The following is a 19,150-nucleotide window of genomic DNA, read 5'->3' as shown; positions in this document are numbered from 1 at the left end:
CGCAACTTTCCTTGCATTGGCGGTTCAATCTTCATCACGGGGCGTGGCATTAATCATCACTTACACCACGGCCCGGCAGAAACCATTGACAAAATCCCAGTCTCACGCACCGGAGCCAGGGCTACATCCATAAGCATTAAATATTAATCATCTAGTCCAAGACATTAATTACTTCCAGTCTCGTCGCGCCTCTTCCGGGCCCCCATTACAGCACGACCCGAACCCCCCATGCTCATTGATTCCTCTATGCAAAAATGTCTAGCGAATGTGCAAGACCAGCCAGTGACCGGGGACACTGCGCGGATGCCCAACCCCCGAAATAAACGCCGGCCACTGAAGTTGGAAGAAAGAAAAGAAAGGAAAGCTTCGCATCGAAACATGATTCTTTGACGCTGACTCCCAGGCTATGAAGCGGGTAGCTCATGCAAGTATGTGCAGATTAGGTCCTGTACAGCACGTTGTGCCATAAAACCACCACCATGTAAAATAAATAAATATATGTGAATCAAAGAGTCGCTGAACCAGGCATCCCGAAATCACCAGTGCCACGCCTTCGTGTCTCGCAGATAAGTCGTGGTGGCAAGAAGGAACCACAAGTAAACATTTCCATTGGACAAACGGGGTCACGCCATGTCCATCGCAGCCTTGGACGTGGCCCTCTGCCGTGTGACTTTCTTGCTGACCGCGTATACGAGATTCACCGTCCAAAGATGACATATCTCGGCCTGGGCGCAGGGGATGGCGCCGTACAGGGGGGCCACCACCGGCACGAGGATGTAGTCGACAAAGTTCTTCTTGACCGAGCGGTGCGAGAAGCACATGCCGTCTGCGAGCTTGGCGCGCGTCATTTCCTTCTCGCGTGCGGCTACGCAAATCCGGTGGTAGCTTTCATAGAGAAACAGGTAGCAGGCTACGCCCATGAACCCCATGGTTCGCAACATGTTGGATACCGCAAAGATCCAGGCGACATTGTGGGGGTCCCCGTTTCCATCTGCAAACCATACGTACAGCGCGGAAGCAAAGACGAGAATGGTCATGTGGACGGGTAAAAAGTGCGCCTCGAATAGTCGGTGGAAGAGATAGAATATCTTCTCCAAGTGCGGTTCCTTGATGGTGTCCTGGGTCAGGTCCGAGAAGATGCCGTTCGCAGCCGACACGTCGGCGGTGCTTGTGAATTCAATGTCGGGAATATACAGGCTCGATTCGTTGCCCTGGCTGTGAAGAGGCCTGAAGGTTCTCGTCGTCTGTTTGCGCTCTTTCCACATCTCAGCTGCCTTGCGCAGGGCGAACCCAGTATCCAATGCTCCCCACATGTGACGGAGAGCCTGCTTATATCGTGCCTTGATGTCCTTCACGGCTCCTCGGATGCCTCCTTTCCCGCCGCCCGTGACATTGCTCTGGCTTACGGGGCTAAGCACTGTCCGACAGGTCAAGTTGCCATTGAGCGCAAAGAAGCATTTAATGTACATGTGTAAATCTTCACCAATGGCCTCAGCGTCGCAGTCCCAGCCGCCGACACGGTCAACCAGGATCAGAGGCAGAGAGTAGACTGAAGTAGGGGGGGCTATAACTGAGCCCTTGTAGAGACCAGAGATTCCGGCTGCACACCAAAGAATGTCAGCCACGCGGACAATCGCCGGTACGGCATGGGCGTTGCGATCAAAGATGATCGGCGCGGCATACAGTGTAGTCGACGCTGTGTCAGGGTGGGCATGATGCATGCTGGTAATGCTGGTGAAGTAGCTAGATGAAAGATGGCTGTCCGCTGTAGAATCTTTGTAAGCTCCGTTGTCTTCAAAATGCACAAGAAAGACCTGGACGTACCATCAATTCCAGTCACAATGACATTTTGCCTCATCCCCATCGAATACTTGACACTGAGTTTGCGTGCAGCCCAAGCCAGATTGCTGCCCTTTCCAGCGGCCTCCCCTGGAATGTCTGCAGGATGTATAGAGAAGTCGATGGAGCGGAACTTGTTGACAAATTCATGGATGAGCTTGAGAGCCTTTGATTCAGATTCGGCTTCGCGCTGTTCCATTCCGAGGTAGACCTGGTGCCAGCATTAGCCTCATCCTATCTCTCGACTGGCAGATCTGCCACCCCAATTGTTGCGCTTGATCAAGTGCCAGAATAGCATTCTCGATGCTGATAGTAGCCGTGAAACTCAGGCCTTGCGTACGCCGGTTTTCTTCTCTCTTTGAGGTACTTACATCATAGCAATTTCGAGCCTGGGAATGCGAGGCCAGGACGTCCAGTGTCTCTTTGAGAGTGTCCATCTCCTCCTTGTAATTAGGAATTATAATTGCGTGAATGACAGCATCTTCCATGTATTCAGTGGCATCTGTGTAGTTTTCAAGCTCATGGTCACTGGTCTCGCTGAACATTGACGAACAAGCATTGCTCTCCGTAGCCAGAGTCTCCGAGGTAAGTGTCGCAGAGCTGCTAACAGATGTCAAAGATACGCGACGGCGCACCATGGTCCTTTTGTAGTCCTCAATTGCCTTGCTCTGGGCCGCCTTCTTGAGCGATTGGGTCATGGTCCAAACCGACCAGCATGCCCGGACGGGGAAGACGAACACGAGCCCATGGATAAACAGACAGTAGTACGAGAATACCACTGTCCAGATTCCCGCCCCGTGTTGAGGGGTTACGATCGGTTTGAAAGCCGCTTGCTCGTTTTCTCTGCTGAATTCGTCGCTTTGCCATTCTTCTTGCGCCTCGCGAGAGACAACCCAGTAGCATAAAGCTATTAGAACAAGCATGCTCAGGGCGCCGGCCCGTCTCGAGCACCACGTAAATACGGACATTGTCAATCTCGGAGCTCGGGAAGCTTCGTGGCTTCGTGGCGCGCCCCAGACCAGAAGCAACTGACAATCCGACGATGCCAGTGGTAGTTGCAATTCGGGACCGAGGCTGCAGTATATTGGAATGAGCCACTGAAACGTCTTGTCCCATGAAGGTACAAACAAGGTAACAGGAAAAGTCAACAAGGCTTTGCCTAGACTGCAGAGGGCGAAAAAGATGAAGATGAAAGAAAAAAAACAGAGCAGCCACACTGAGAGGGCTGGAGTACCTGGGCCAGATAAAACTGACCACAGATCTCTTGGCTCCTCTCTCGGGCAAGTTTGTCGACGCATGACCCATCCCAGGGGCCTGTCCAGAAATTGATGGGCGGAAACATGACGAAATTGTACAGAACAAGGCTGGACGACGGATTCTATTCCCACATCAAAAGGCTGGCTAGACGGGCTGTTCCACATGTCACCGTTCAACCGCCAACAAGCCTCAGTACAGGCGGTACAAGGTACATGTGTGTGACTGGGTTGGAATGAAGGGTTAGCACTTGCCTTGGGAATATGCATGGTCCATGTCCGTATTGAACGGTGATGGTTTAAGGATGTGGTCTGTAGATCAATGACCCTTGGTGTAAGCGGTGCCTGGACACTCCAGCTCCGTTATCAGACCCTTTCAATGCTGGCCTATAACTAAGCCGCAACAGCACACGCAATACACTAGAGTATTATTGGGCGGGCTTTGAACCGCCTCAACGAAAGACTTTGCCAAGAGGGTTTTGCAAGAACGCGCGAGCCGTTGCAATTGAAGCAAGTGGCAGGGCAAGGCGCAGTCAGGAACAAGGGTCCGTGGAAGCTAACAAGGCGTCTTTGCCTGGCATCTCTGAGTTGTCATAAGTTATATGAAGTTGGTAGCTTGTTAAAAAAAGGGCGTGATGAATATACGTGTAAGGTGAAGACAGAACCAGCTTTCCATACACATACTAGTATTGGAGTGGCATTTGAGGAATGCTACCACCATGCTAGGTTAGAAATACCATGTTCGCTTGATCACATCTGTCCGTCATGCATTGTATGTATAACCAACTGGAAGTACCGAATAGCCGTCGAGAAGAGCTTCCGAGTCCGATGCAAACCTTGTCTCAGACTGAACGAACGGCCGGGTCCTGGCGGTCAAAGTAGGACGTCCAGCCTCGGGTCACACAAGAGCACCGGCCCAATGCCTCCGAACCCGGGGTGACACAAGAGTGTTAAATCAAACTCAAACTCCCACCGTTGAGGCTTTGGCTCTGCTGAGCGTGGTTGACGCCAACTGGAGCTCTTTTCCATCGTCGCCCGGTGAGTGGCTTCAAGGTTGCCAAGGGCCCAGGATGGTCAACTACCCAATTAGAGGCTTGGCTGTTGGGCGGAGGCGACGATCAGTTCTATTAGAGGCTTGGAGGCGTTCCTGTGCAAACCAAGTCAGGTTCCAGGTACACATGTCTGAGGGGAACTCAAACCCACGACGAAATCAACATTTGAAGTGGCACGTATGTACAACATCATTTGCCCATGCACTGTACTCCATGGTTGTGATAGGCCCATTAACGTACTCGGGAGTCGGGATGTTGAGCTCTGGGTAGACACTGAGAACACAGCCGAGTGAACTTGGCGTCTCGTTCGGGTTGTCTTGTTTTGCTCCGTGACCGTTGAATTGGCTGCCTCCCGATCAGCCCCAGGAAATTGCTGCCAGAGGCTTCATAACTATCATGCCACATCATGCCATGCCAAGCAGCACTGCTTGCTTTTGCTCTGCCACTCCTGTGACGAGACAAGGCCATGTTATCCATCTAAGCAGTGACAACACCATATTTTGAAGCCGTGAAAATCATGATCAACAAACAGAGGCAACATCTGAGGGAGGCTGCGGCATTATGTAAAAGATCGTCTATTTCGTGCCGCACATTCCCAGAAAGTACTGTACTATCCCCCTGTACCCAGTTCAGCGGGTGTTGTCGTTGCGCTTCTCGTTGCTTAGTGGCAAGAAGACCGTCGCCGCCTCTCTGTCCAACTTGGCGTCATGTTCATTCTAAACATATTGCAAGTCTTGGTGCTGTCCTTGATGTGTACTATTGGTAGCCAGAGGCAAGTGCCGTCGAATCCCCATGAAACACTGTGGGGAGGCTCATCGGCAATGGAGATCCGTCGCCAGAACACACTCGTACGGGCATCTTATGTACATGATACCCATTTTCAGGTTGTTCGCGTTAATCGCGCCGAAACCGCTTACAGCGCAAATCACTTTTTGATTCTGCACGGCAAATGACAGCTGACGATGTCGAGGAAGCATACGGCAGAGGCAACAGAGTATTTAACCAGCTCAGGTACGTGGCCGTCGCGCTCCATGCTATAGTACACTACAGTACTCCGTAGACGAAGTAGTAGTGTATGCTTCATGGGCAAATATATTCTGCCACAGACTGTATAATCTGATCCTCATCTTATTTTATCAGTTTGTCGTAGTATTGCTACCGGTGATCAGGACTGGGGTTACCTCTCGCTAGCTGACCCCTGTTGGCCAACGTTGTCTGGCGTCACCGTGCACTTGAGCACATTTCCTCCATCGTGGTCGTCAATCGCAACTCAAGTCTGACCCACGAGGCTTCCTCAGTGGTGAGTAGACCCATGCCGGTTGATGGCCGCATGGCGGCTTGCGGTGCCGCTATTGGCCTGGCCTTTCTTCTTTCTCCAAAGCCGACGCAGAAAAGTTGCGGGGTCAGGTGGCATCGCGACCGATTTGTGTTGGGAACAATTTAAGCCTCTCGCAATGATTTTTGGCATAACCTGAGTCGTGATTTGGCGAAATTTGGCGGTGAACGGAGGAGGTCTCAAGTCCAACGTAACGGATGACGAACCATTTAAAACGGAGACGACTTCATAATAGTACTCTCGAGTTTGGCCAAATCACAGGAAATGAGCTGTTCAACCACGTGTGTGCAGCGACTCGTCCAGAACTTCGAACATTGAGCTTTTACCACTTGAAACTCTAGCCCTGTAGATGTTGGAATGCCGTTCCATTTACCACCACCTCAAAGGGGGGATATCTCTGAAGGACATGTACTTACGAGGTATCCGATACATTCACGGTACATTAAAGTGGTCACATGGCTTCATGTATGGTCTTGTTGTCAAGAAAGAGGAGGAGGTTTTGCCCGAAATTTGATTGTATTGGTCCGCGAATAGTGACTCTTCTCGTGAACAGCTTTATCCAGCGGACTGATGAATAATTTGGCTCAGCCCTTCAAAAGATATATGCAGGTTGGTTGGCCCGATCATTTGTGACTCAAAAATATTGACAACACCGGCTTAATATTTCATCGCCATTTCTCAATATCGCACCGTAAAAGTAGATATTGGCGTTCGACCTCGGTGTTTGATATAAATAACTGAAGACGGCCAGGCTGTTGCGGGGGGCCGCAGAGACAGGGATGTTCCTGAAAGGGTGGTTGGAACGGCAGGAATCTTTGTCGGCCTCGAGACCACTTGAATATTTACTTCATCCAGAGATATGATTGATCCATGGAGACGGTTCCTTGTCGGAGCTAGAAAGAGCATAATTGTCCTCTGGTAGAATTCGTCACCGAGTTCGGGAATCTCATTCGAATGATTCCGTAACTATATATTTACCATGTGACGGTGCTCTTTCTTTGTCATACGGTATCATGTGCTCCGTAGATTGGACCCTGGGATAACGCGATGGCGTGCCAAGTTCAGTCCGAATAGGCAGACGGTCCCGGACGGCAAGCTCTTGTATAGTGCGCGATCCCTATTGTGTCTTTTTGTTTCTTTTCCCCCTCAGGGTGCCTTCTCAAAAAGCTCCAAAATTGGTTTCGCGGCCTGGTGTAAAGCGTTGGCGACATTCCAGAGACGATCCAGTGTAACGAGAATAGCAACATCACTTACATCGATAAATTTTTCAAGGTCTTGGTCCAAGTTAGCCAAGTCGTCCTTTCGCCTCTTATTCTCTGCGATGAGTTTTTGCTTTCGTTTCAGCAACTCTTGACGTTGCTGTTCTAGAGCCTCACGCTCTGTGCGTTCATGGTCAATTCTCGCCACCATGAGCTCATCATCGTCGTCATCGGCATGTTCGGGGTGTTGGGCCAGGAATTCATCGACAGGAATAAGGGGCAGTTGCTGGTATTTGTGGCTAAGCAGGAAAATTAGCTGGGGCCTCGAAATGTTATGCAGACCAAGGGGTACGTAACAAGACATGACATACTCGTATGATTCGCAAGCCGATATCTCGCCTTGAAGATGTCGCTGCTCATAGTAAAGGTTCTGCAGCTGAAGATGCAGACGGTCGACCTCTTGACGGGCTTCGGCAGTCTGGGCTTTAGTTTCGCGGGCAGAGATGCAAGCGTCCCGATGTAGACCGCGAAGTTGCGATATGCTAGTAAACAAATGCTTCTGCTGCTTGGCAATCTCGGCCTGTGACTCGGCTGAGGTATGAGAGTCACTGGCCTCGTCTGCCAGGCGAAGAAGTGTGTGAGCCTGGTCGCGTGCTTGGTCGGATATTTGCAAGGCCGCCACCAGACTTGGCTGGGAAACAATCGTGTCGACAGCCATCACGACGCTGTGGCAAAGTTAACCTGGGCAAAAGGACGAAGGGGTGTCTTGTCCCCTACTGATACAGGTATGGATGATGTTGACGAAAGTCGAAGCGGCGTCGATTATTGATTTGTGGTCGTTGGGAGAGCAGAGGTCTCGAAGGGCGGACTGGTGTTTGTTTCAATGTTCAAAACAGGCGCTGGTGTCCCGGGTAGGTACAGGGCGGTAAGCTTCCGCTGTGGGGCACATCCAACAAGATGCAGTAGTATTATTCGCTGGGAGATTTCACAATGCATTGATTGTTTGTTCTCGATGTTTTCGCAAGTTACGGGGTTCACAGACTACTGTACTCCATAAAACGGGGCAAGTTCCTTCTGGATGTGGAACACACACTTGACGTTGACGGTCGATGGGCATGCTACTCCAGGGATATCATGACGACAGGCTCAAGGACGCATTCGACAATGCCAACTTTATGCTGTCAGAAACAGAGCAGTCACCAGTCTTTGGGCTATTCCGAGAAGCCGGGTGGTTGAATGCTATCTCCTTTGGTATACGGATGAGTCAGGTATTGCTATTTCCTTCACGTTTGATCGCTGACATGCGTGCCGCCGTTTTTGCACATGGCTGGCTGAGTGCTGACAGAAAGCAGTCAATCGCGCATTGTGAAGCAAGGGTGTGTCAGACGCTGGTCTGCCAAGGAAGGAACTGATTTGACTGACTCAAATAAGCCTTTGCTTTACGGATTAATTTCCCCGTATGTCTCAAGAAGTAATTCGGAAGATGCCCTTGAACGCGGCACTAGGGGTAAAAACATGGGCGGCATGGGAACTCCGAGAGAGAGAGTTTCAAGGCAGTCGACGATTTATTGTTATTAGACGGCGATGGCCGCGACCTGGAAGGGCTCGCTTGCTCGCCAACCTGACTGCATTTAACTGCATTGACGTAAGCTCGTTACACCAAGACTCGGCCGGCGTCGGAGGTTGCAATGTGGGAGCAAAAAGACGCCGTCAGCATCATGTTCATTTCCGACTAGGTGGATACCTGTGTGCCTTGGGCCTTGTAACTACATAATACACCGGATGGAGTAATAAGTCTTGACACCTTGTCAGCAAGTCGGCATGAGAAATTTAAGAGATTCAGGCAGTACGCTCTTCGCGCTTCCGTTCAATCCCTCGCCCAGACGCGCCGCTGCCAAGTCACGGCGCATTGCAGGTAGCGCTTGGGAGGAGAAGCGATATGCATCAGCGCCGTGGGAACCTCTTTGGCCCTCGTCGCCGGCTGACCCAAGATCTGCGCCCCTCTTCTCCGCCTCCTGCTTGGCCAGTTAGTTCAATGTTGACGCTTTCTGCACACTTGGTTGGGGCCAAGGAACCGGGCGCCCCTCAACAGCGCCTTCGCTCCTCCGAAAGGTCCCGCTTCGCCTGCTGAATCCGCCGTAGCCGCTTTGCCCCAACCAGACCCTCAGCGCCCATGCCCCCAGCCAATTGTCCTCGGCCGCTGTCACTCGTGGTGTCTAGCCCTCTGCTGCCCTCCCTGCATCTCTGTCTTCGACACTCCCGCAAAACTCAACTTGTTTTGTGCCGAGCCCGAGACAAAACCTGCCCGGCCTGTGCGAACGACTCCGTGCCCAAGTACACATATAACCCGCCATTCCGCCCATCCGGCCATGCCATTTTGGTATTCGAACTCTTCACCATGAGCGACGTGACCACTGCCATCACGTCGGCCTGTGGCTATAAGCCGCGCGATGATGAGCAATTAGGCACATGCGCCGTAAAAGCCTCTGGATCCGAGGTGCAGAATACCGACCCCCCCGCGAACCAACGACGACGCCACTCCTTCTTCCTACCTCGAAGAAAATCAATAGTAGAAACCATCATGGAAGGCGAGGAGGGCCTGCTGCTCAAGGTGGACTTGTTTCTCTCCGAGCTGGAGCGCCGCTTGGACTTTATCGAAAGCTACTATGACGACCTTGGCAGGGACTATAGTTTCTCTCGCGCATTTTCGACTCTACAGGCCGTCAGGACAAGGTGCTCCCAGGCTTCCGAGGAGGTTATCGGTGCTGGTAGGCGGCGCCTGCAAATCATGGTGGAGACGCTGGAGATGCGCTACCAGGAGACTTTGACTGCCGCCGAGTCTATGCACGAGAAGGCTCGTGTCGGCGTTGATCTCCTTGAGGAGATGCTCTCTGAGTTTGAGGCACGGGCGCACAAGCTGCGGGAGCAAGGTCTGGCCGGTGCCACGACCGCTGCGGAAGCCTTCATGGATGAGGGCCGCCGTGTTGCTCACGAAAGCATCGAAAGGGCGAGGGGTGTCATGGACGAAGGTCTCGAGAGGGCCAGACGAGCCGCGCTATCCCTGGAGGAACACATCCAACAGGCCGTTGCAAAGGCGAGGGAGACACGCTTGCTTCACTATAACGACTTGCCCATGCCTTGGCGCAACAATCCTCACATCACCAAGGGCTATCGCTTCACCGAAACCAAGATTGAATGCGTCCAGTCGGCCTTCAACATATCCAACGAATTCATCAACATCTGGTCTCACGCCATTGGCCTTGTCCTTGTTCTCGCCGTGGCGCTCTACTTCTACCCGGCCAGCGCCAACTTCTCCCTGAGCTCAAAAAGCGACGTCTTCGTTGCCGCCGTCTTCTTCGTCATGGCCTGCCTCACCTTGGTCTGCTCCACCATATGGCACACCATGAACGCCGTTGCCGACGTCGACGCAATCTCCATCTTTGCCTGTGTCGACTACACGGGAATCTCGCTGCTGATCGCAGCATCCATCATGACCACCGAGTACACCGCGTTTTACTGCGACCCGCTGAGCAGATGGGTGTACATGACCCTGACAGCCGTCTTGGGCATCGGAGGTGTCATTCTCCCATGGCACCCGAAATTTAACGGCACAGACATGGCCTGGGCCAGAGTGGCTTTCTTCGTTGGACTCGCCTTGACAGGGTTCATGCCGATGCTGCAGCTGTCGCTGACCCACGGGCCCGATTTCGTCCTCACCTTTTACTCGCCAATCTTCAAGTCCATCTTGGTCTACTTTGTCGGCGCCATCGTCTACGCGAGCAAGATTCCCGAGCGCTGGTGGCCAGGCATGTTCGACTATGTTGGGGGCAGCCACAATCTGTGGCATGCTGCTGTCCTAGGAGGCATCCTGTTCCACTACACGGCCATGCAGACCTTCTTCTCGAATGCTTTCCACCGCGCGGAAGGCGGTTGTCCCGCATACTAACGTATTTCAACGAACAGGACTTGGCTGGGGTTTCAGACCGGAGAACCAGCAATCACAAACGGCATGAGGGACGGAAGGTACTTGATGAAGCAAGCACGTTATCGCACGACGTAGTGAGGTATGAGGTGGGAATGAGAGTTTTTTCACTTCTTCAGACGGGGACCGTATCCTCCCTGTCTTGGCTGCATTTGCGCCAGCGATTCTTGAACAATAAGCATTTACATTGGGCGTTTCGGGCATTTACGGAGCATTTGTGTAAAATTAGAAGGGTGCATAACTAGTAAAAGTAAGGACTAGAATACATGCTAGCGTTGCTTTCTATCAAGTCCAAACTTGAACATGTCATTAGAAAGACAGGATGACCAAATGGACGTGCTCCGTTGCAGTGATTAATATACATGCTCGCTACCCATCTTATTGTACAAGTACCAACATACTTCTGTAATCCTTCTTCTGCCTCAGTGATCCCGATATTTCCAAACATTTCAGCCCAAAGAACCTAAATCTGCACATATTCCACGGGTTCCTACCCCGCTTTCTTACCCATTCATTCATATCCCCGTCCATATTGCCCCATCATCAATCATCAATCATAGCTAGGGTTGACCTAGCTAGTAACCAGACAACTGCATCCTCGACGCCCTGGAAGTTGTTGACAAGAAAAAAGAAAAAGGTACAGTGATATTATTATCGTAGAAGTAGTCGCATGGCTCGGTAGCAGGAGACAATACGAATCTGACATGTATTGGTACAAGTCATGCCATTCACATTGCGTGCGAGGCAATTTCCGAGTATACATCATCGGGAATCTTCTTGATGATTCCAATGGTAACGCTCTTGATCAAGTCGGAGTTCAAGGCTGGAAATGACCTGAGGACTTTGTTTGGACTGATCAACACGTTAGTATATATGATGGGACGACTGCCTAGGTAGTTAATACTGAGCAACTCACCTTGGAGACTGGAGAATCTGCGACCTCATTATGGTCAGCTGTGCCACGATACATAGGATGTTCAGGTGCGGGCCGTATGCAAATAAAAAGTCCCAAAGCCGCAAGACTTCTGGCAGTGGCGGCGTACAAGCACAGAGAGTCAAGACTGAAGGAAACGCATAAATCTCAGCCGAGAGTCCCTTGGCGGTAAGGTACATGCTGAGCTTGGGGTCTACAATAGCAAGCACTTTATCGACGAGCGCCAGGCCGCGATGCACACCGTCCATGGCTCCACGGATATACGCAGGACACTCCTTAGTAAGGAGGGAGTGGAACGCAACAAAGGCTTCGGCCTCACTGCGAGCAGCGTATAAGAACGGGGCCGCCAGGACATTCATGCCTTGTACGTAGGTGCCGGGCTCCGGGCCGGTGCCAGACTCTGCTCAGGATTAGTAAGTGGAAAAGACGTCCAGTAGCAAGTTGAGCTCACAGAACTCAACTAGCAAATAGTTTAACATACTGGCCTGGGAATGCCCGGAAATGCTTCCTCCAAGACTCTGTCTCGGATGTGTCGAATGGCTGCTACTCGGTCGACTGCTCTGCCGCTCCTCCTCCTTGGCATCATGTAACCGCCATGCTATGGCATTTAGGAGCCGGATTAAGCTTGCCTCGCTAACCCTTCGTCGGAACAAAGGGTCTGTGGTGAGGGTTCTGAAGGTGTCGTTGCGAATTTTGGAATATGCTGGCGAAGCACCTCGGTGTATCAAGCCAAGGTATTCATCCGTGGGCATGATGGGGGTATCTAAAAGAACCAGCCAAACGTATATCCTCAACGGCGACTGCAAGTAAACTGGTTAACATTTCGTCATGAGCAAGGTGGCAAGCACGATGGCGAAGCTAAGAAAGCCAAGGGGCACCATACCATCCCATCCTCTGCACTTTTGATACCCTCATCCACAACCTTCCACCGGGCACTTTCTAGAGCGCCCAAGAAGTCACCGTCGCTCGGCCCATCGCGGAATATTTGCTGGAGTGACAGGTGCCCGTGTGAAAAAACGGGCTTCTTCATGCTGGAGCGTTTCAACCCGGCCACAGCGCCCATATGGTGCATCAATGGCGAAGTAGCATCGCTGTTGGCGCGAGCCCGCTGAGGGGAGCGAGTAGCCTTTGGGTTCCGGGTTGGGGAGGCATTCCGCTGTAAGTCTCGACGCTGTTGTGAAATAAGAGACGGCTGGTTGGATGACCTTGCAGCCCCAAGAGTGTGAGCAGATTGTAGCCGTCGCAGAGCTCGATGCGTTCGTGGAGATGGAGGGACTTGGAGGTCGATGTGTCCCGGGGCGGGGAGCGATGTAGGTTGCGAGAATGAAGAGGGTGGAGGGTTCACCTCTCGTGAGGGGCTAGGCATGGCTGTAGATGGATCAACGGCACACCGTGGCACGACGATACATGGCAATTCAACGACGACGGTCAACTCGAGCAGTTGTCAGCAGAGACGCCAGACGCGAGACGCGATGGGTGCATAGGCTGGTGGAGGCGTGGTGGGTTAGGCACAACTAGACACATGGCGGGGAAGGCTGGGATCACGTCACAAGGCCACACAAGTCGCACGGCCGTCTCGAGCGTGGCCGGTTCGACAGCGCAAGTTGCTCCTTCCCCGAATGGTAGTTCTCTATTCTCTGGAGGCTGTGTCGATTTTGGCAAAACACCTCAGATTCGACTCGACTAATATCACATTTCACCTGGCATCGTTTGGCCTTGCAATCGACATGAGCACTGTCCCCTTCCAGACCCTGGCTCGGAAGCCTCCCTGCATGCCTTATTGTCTTGCGAGCATCGCGAAGAAACATCTTGACCGATGGAGGGCCGAATGACTCGATCAGACCAATTGACGCCACTTGCAATGCACGACGATACTGTGGCCAAGGGCACAATTTGAGCTTAACGAGTGATGGCCTGCGCAGAGCTGCCCGTGTGAGCAAACCAGGTGAGCTAGGCCCTGCGTAAGCCCTGCCTCATTGTACATACACTTCCTTTCGTTGGCTCAAGCGTATTCTGAGCCAACCTTTGCATCAACTGCCCGCCTGCGTTTTGGGGCGACGAATATGTCAAGAAGTGATATTGCGAGACTGGTACCTACACCGAGGCCAGAAGTTGCATCAAACGCGAGTACCGACGCCGACTGTCGTGCACTTTGTGGCCTTGGCGACTCACTCGTCACATGCCGTCGCCCGAGGTATTGGAGGTCTCGAATCTGCATGTCTTTGTGACGACAGCTCATTCGTGGCAGTGGAATATATACAGCCGGCGCTTTTTGCGGATCTAGGAGACAAAGAAAGTAGCCACATTTATCACTCGCAGAAGACGATAGCACCCTGCGCAACTTCAAAACAGTGGTCATGCGATACGGCATCGTGAATGCAGAGGTCACTTTGTCACCACATTCTAGACCGCAGTTGGACCAGAGAACTGTCTCACCAAACGGTAATATTAGATCAAGGGCATTCCATGATACGGAATGCACAATGAACCAAATGTAACATGGATCAGTCTGGTCCTTGGAAATTTACAGTTGTGGTCAGCGCTTGTCTTGGGATGTTCCATTCTAAGGGTTCATGATATGGGATTGGCGGCCCAAGGTTGTTTCTATTTATGGAAGGTTTCAGCTGGTTGTTTGGATTGTCTCTAAAGGACTTTGACCAGCGACAGGTCGAATGAGATAACGACATGGAGCTCGAATACAGCGGGAGGCAAAAGGTATTTGACCAAATCGGATACCTGGCTATCGCGCTCTACACTACAATATTAGTGTATACATACTTACTTGATACATTACATTCTGCCACAGACTGAAGCTACGTGGCCAGCAGACCCCAGATAGCCGCCCAGTGGATTTGCGGCACATTCATGCATCAGTCTAGAAGGTGAAGCACACACTCGGGCATTTTATGATGGCATTGAGTGATGGTTGGCTAAGTGTGCTCCGTACATGCCGTTTATTTATTTACATGGGTACAGTTCGAAACTTGTGCATACTGAATCCAGATATTGAGGATTTGTGGTGTACGGAGTGCATACACGTGCTTGCTGACAAAGTCCGGGCACATATGTACTTGACCTCTCCAGTTCCTTTTGAGAGCGCTCGACGCTGCTCTCCCCCAACAGGCCGTTATATGTCTGGTACTACCACGCAATGGATAGCCAAGGCAGTCAAGTCAAGTCGAGTTTGATTAGAAGCTTGAAGCAGCCATCTCCGCTGCACTATGCTGTTCACGGCCACCAGGCGATTGCGACATCTCCAAGTTGTGGGGCCAGTCGAGCACCTCATCGCGCAAGCGCATTTTGATGTCGACCGTCTCAACAGTCCCAGGTCGAAGAAGCCATATACGCACGCCCCCGAAATTTTAAGGAAAGAGATTTTCTGCTGATGAATCCGTTCGATACACCTCCGGGAGATGATTCCCCCCCTCACTGGCATCCCGCCATGGCTACCGCGGACACGTCGACGATCAAGTGACAAAAAGTCCTACACACCAGTGACACCACCATCTGAGACGACGCATTTGGCACTTGGCTGGCTTTTTCACTATTGATGTCTTGAACCGAGCGGTTTGGAATGAACCCCTGCACTCCCGTGCTTGCTGCCGCTTTCTGGCCCGTATTTCGCTCGTGTTACTTGTCCCCTCACCACAATGTTGGCAGACGAGGCATGATACCAAGGTCAGGCTGGTCGCGCGGCACCCTCGGCTTGTCGGCCTACCAAGGGCTCATGATTCTATAATTACATGTATGGGCTACTCCCCTTGGTCGACTTCCGTGACAAGACCGGGAGATCGGCATGTTGACGCACGGATCTAAGCCAGATCGTCCTGGGTGAAGGTGCTTACCTACGATTTCTTATACTCGCCGCCTCTCCTCCGGTCCACAAGCTACGACATTCCTCCACATTTCTTCCACTTTTGTTATATCAGTTGTCTTTCTCTCCTCTTCCCTCTTGGGCAATCTGATCTCCCTTGTGTATTTATTCCCTGCCCTTGGCTCTCGGCCTTCATCTGCTCTGTTTGTCGAACTCGAGACCTACCTACTCTCCCCCGGTCCTCTGGATCCAGTCCTTGATGCCTGCAACACACGTCATCGCAACATCATGATGTCGTAACAAGAGGCCCTGATATACTATACACCTTTTCCATGCAATCCTGCAGTGATATCAACCTTGATTGAGACTCAACCGCTACCCAACCATGCCCTCCTTGGCAACCAAAACAGGCCATGCCTTGGCCAAGATTCTTGGCATCACACTCGAGGATCCCAACGAAGACGCCGCAGCACCTGTCACCAGAGGAGAGTCAGTTCTCTCCATTCAAACCAGTGACAGCTTCGTCGAAGGGGCCCCTGCTACATCTGAATGGCTTCACGATCAAATACCCACGCGGCAAGAAGTCGGTGAATATGCCAAGTCCTTGTTTCCCTTTCTGTCCTGGATAGGACACTACAACCTCCAATGGTTCGCTGGCGATGTTGTTGCCGGAATTACTATTGGCGCCATTGTCGTGCCGCAGGGTATGGCATATGCCCTGCTGGCCAAGCTGGAGCCTCAGTTTGGCCTCTATTCCTCCTTTATGGGCGTCATAATCTATTGGATATTCGGAACATCAAAGGATATCTCTATTGGCCCTGTAGCTGTCTTATCTACAGTTGTGGGAAGCGTTGTTGAAGATGTTGCCTCATCCCCAGATACCAAAGACATACCGCCGCATGTCATCGCCTCGGCTCTGTCCATCATTGCTGGGTGTATTGTTCTGGGAATCGGCCTTTTAAGATGCGGGTGGATCGTTGATTTAATTTCCATCACCTCCCTGTCAGCTTTCATGACTGGATCTGCCATCACCATTGCATCTAGTCAGCTGCCAGCGCTGATGGGTCTGACTGGCTTCTCAAATAGAGATCCTGCGTACATGGTCATCATCAACACTTTAAAACACTTACCCGAGACAAGACTTGACGCGGCCATGGGACTGACGGCACTATTCTTCCTCTACCTCATTCGATTCACTCTCACGTCGGCTGCGGAGCGATTTCCTACTCACAAGAGAATCATCTTCTTTATGAATACTATGCGAACTGTCTTTATCATCCTTCTGTACACCATGATCAGCTGGCTGGTCAACATGCATCGTAGGGAACATCCACTGTTCCGTGTTCTTGGAACTGTTCCAAAGGGTAAGACGAGACAAACCCTCGATCTCAGTCATTAGCAGGGCTCTTGGCTAACCAAATGGCAGGTTTCCGCAATGCCGCTGTCCCAGATCTGTCAAGCAACGTGGTCTCACATTTTGGCTCCCATCTACCCGCGACCGTCATTGTCATGCTCGTTGAGCACATTGCCATTTCCAAATCTTTTGGCAGAGTCAACAACTATTCTATCGATCCTTCACAGGAAATGGTTGCCATTGGCATGACCAACATTCTAGGGCCCTTCCTCGGCGCATATCCATCTACGGGCTCTTTTAGCCGCACGGCAATTCAATCAAAGGCCGGCGTTCGCACCCCGGCTGCCGGTATTGTCACTGGAATTGTCGTTCTCTTGGCCACATACCTTCTGACAGCAGTCTTCTTCTACATTCCCAGCGCCACGCTTGCAGCTGTCATCATCCACGCCGTCGGTGATCTCATCACGCCTCCGGATACAGTTTACCAGTTCTGGCGCGTTTCTCCCATCGAAGTATTTGTCTTTTTTGTTGGTGTTTTCGTCAGTGTCTTTGCTCAAATCGAGGACGGCCTGTATGCCACCGTCGCCATTTCAGCCGCCATTCTCATATACCGCATCTTAAAGGCCCGAGGACGGTTCCTCGGCAAAGTACGAGTCCACTCCGTTCTTGGTGATCACATTATTGGTGAGGATCATAACAAAGTATACGGAGAATACGGTACATTCGACGGAGCGGCCGAGGTCTCTGCACGCAATATATTCCTTCCCCTGGATCATGGAGACGGCTCCAATCCTGAGGTAGAACTAGAGAGTCCTTACCCTGGAATCTTCATTTACCGCTTCTCCGAAGGGTTCAACTATCCCAATGCTAATTTCTCACTGGACTATCTCACCGACGTTATTTTCTCACAAACGAAGCGTTCCAGCCCCGAGAGTTTTGAACGCGCGGGTGACAGGCCTTGGAGCAACCCGGGGCCTGGAAAATCCGCCAAATCTCGCCAAGATCTAGAAGTCGACAGACGGCCTACACTGAGGGCCATCATTTTGGACTTTAGTTCTGTCAACAACGTCGACATCACCTCTGTCCAGCGACTCATTGACGTTCGTAATCAGCTGGATATGTACGCTTCCCCCGGCGTGGTAGACTGGCACGTTGCATGCATCAATAATCGCTGGACGAAGCGTGCCCTCATGGCCGGAGGTTTTGGCATCCCCACAAAGACTGATGATGGCCTGCATCACAGATGGAGGTCCATCTTTAGCGTGGCTGAGATCGGCGGAAAGGACTCTGCCGCGGCTTTGGCAGAGGTTGCTGCCAACGAAAGGGAGCTACAGGCAAGCCAGTCGCGAATGAGTGAATTAGACGAGGAGATGGGCCAGAGCTCTGATTCGGAAGAAGGCTTGCCTAAACCGGGCGATGAGAAGGCAGAAGGTGCAGCAAAACAGAAAAGACGTGGGGCGGTTGTTCACGGGCTGAATAGGCCCTTGTTCCATGTAGACTTGACCAGCGCGGTCCAGAGTGCGATTGCGAATGTGGAGGCTAGAGAGGAGTTTAGGGCTGCTTCTTTGTCGTCGTCGTTTTGATCTATATTGGCATATTTTGTTCTAAGCAAACGTATTGGAGTTTGGGCATGATAGATTTAGCGGAGGCATAAGCGGGCATTTTGATACACTAGATACACGTATTTCAAGCCATAATATCGTGAAATCTGGTTTATGATCTATGCTGTGTCTCCACCGCATATATGAGTGCCTTTTCAATGTTTATAGGCATGACTATTACAGAGGATGTGGCGTTTGGTGCCGCTCATGGGTAGCCAGTGACCTGAAGGACATGACTGAAGTTTGACGATTTGTTAGTTTGTCTTTTATTTGATGACTAGATAAACCATTTTCCCCTTGGCTATCAAAAATATTCATTCAAACTCTGGATAATGTGGGAACTGCAACTGTGATGATGGGACCGTTAAAACGAGTCCAAGCAGTCACCTGATTTCGCGTCCGTTTCGCCACGCAATTCACGCCCCGCCAACTTGTCTCATCAAACTCACCGACGTTGCAGACGAATTTGAAACCTCTCGTCAGCATCCGAGTGTCCTGCGTGTAAAAAAAAGAAAAAAAAAAGAGCAAAACCACATCTGTCATTTGAGTCAATTCGTTGTGCTGAGACCGAGAGACTGGTCACTACAGCCTTGTCGTCATTTACAATGCCCATTGGAATCTAGCGACTCAATGCCAAGAAGTCGCAACCAAACGCCAACATCGTCTTTATCAAACCACTGCCTGGTTTGAATGAGAAGACGGCCCAGGGATTCCTTGAAAGAATTGCCGCACAATGCCGTGAGCCTCACCCCACGAGTCCTGTTCTTACGACAACTAACATTACCA

General features: G+C 51.5%; 5 protein-coding genes across 5 annotated transcripts; 2 read left to right on the top strand and 3 right to left on the bottom strand.

The window, feature by feature from the left end:
- Window positions 1-623: 623 nt before the first annotated feature.
- Window positions 624-2,807, bottom strand: G6M90_00g098280 (uncharacterized protein; the record flags this gene model as incomplete). Its single annotated transcript, XM_014691030.1, has 3 exons — window positions 624-1,765; window positions 1,825-2,050; window positions 2,211-2,807. 3 exons carry the CDS (start codon window positions 2,805-2,807, stop codon window positions 624-626), a joined length of 1,965 nt encoding a protein of 654 aa, XP_014546516.1.
- Window positions 2,808-6,626: 3,819 nt separating this feature from the next.
- Window positions 6,627-7,397, bottom strand: thoc5-a (THO complex subunit 5 A; the record flags this gene model as incomplete). The annotated part of the gene is made up of 2 exons (XM_014691031.1): window positions 6,627-6,978; window positions 7,051-7,397. 2 exons carry the CDS (start codon window positions 7,395-7,397, stop codon window positions 6,627-6,629), a joined length of 699 nt encoding a protein of 232 aa, XP_014546517.1.
- A 1,680-nt stretch (window positions 7,398-9,077) lies between these two features.
- Window positions 9,078-10,625, top strand: G6M90_00g098260 (uncharacterized protein; the record flags this gene model as incomplete). Its single annotated transcript, XM_014691032.1, has 1 exon — window positions 9,078-10,625. The coding sequence occupies one exon, from the start codon at window positions 9,078-9,080 to the stop codon at window positions 10,623-10,625; it is 1,548 nt and encodes a 515-aa protein (XP_014546518.1).
- A 764-nt stretch (window positions 10,626-11,389) lies between these two features.
- On the bottom strand, window positions 11,390-12,961 carry cdc16 (Cell division control protein 16; the record flags this gene model as incomplete). Its single annotated transcript, XM_014691033.1, has 4 exons — window positions 11,390-11,513; window positions 11,578-11,995; window positions 12,077-12,395; window positions 12,479-12,961. The coding sequence occupies 4 exons, from the start codon at window positions 12,959-12,961 to the stop codon at window positions 11,390-11,392; spliced, it is 1,344 nt and encodes a 447-aa protein (XP_014546519.1).
- A 2,833-nt stretch (window positions 12,962-15,794) lies between these two features.
- On the top strand, window positions 15,795-18,346 carry cys-14_2 (Sulfate permease 2; the record flags this gene model as incomplete). Its single annotated transcript, XM_014691034.1, has 2 exons — window positions 15,795-16,773; window positions 16,836-18,346. The coding sequence occupies 2 exons, from the start codon at window positions 15,795-15,797 to the stop codon at window positions 18,344-18,346; spliced, it is 2,490 nt and encodes an 829-aa protein (XP_014546520.1).
- Between the last annotated feature and the right edge of the window lie 804 nt (window positions 18,347-19,150).

Source organism: Metarhizium brunneum, chromosome 6 (assembly GCF_013426205.1).
Source record: "Metarhizium brunneum chromosome 6, complete sequence".
Classification (NCBI taxonomy): Eukaryota; Fungi; Ascomycota; class Sordariomycetes; order Hypocreales; family Clavicipitaceae; genus Metarhizium; species Metarhizium brunneum.
The sequence above is the reverse complement of the archived record's forward strand: the minus strand, read 5'-3'. Positions and strand labels throughout refer to the sequence as shown.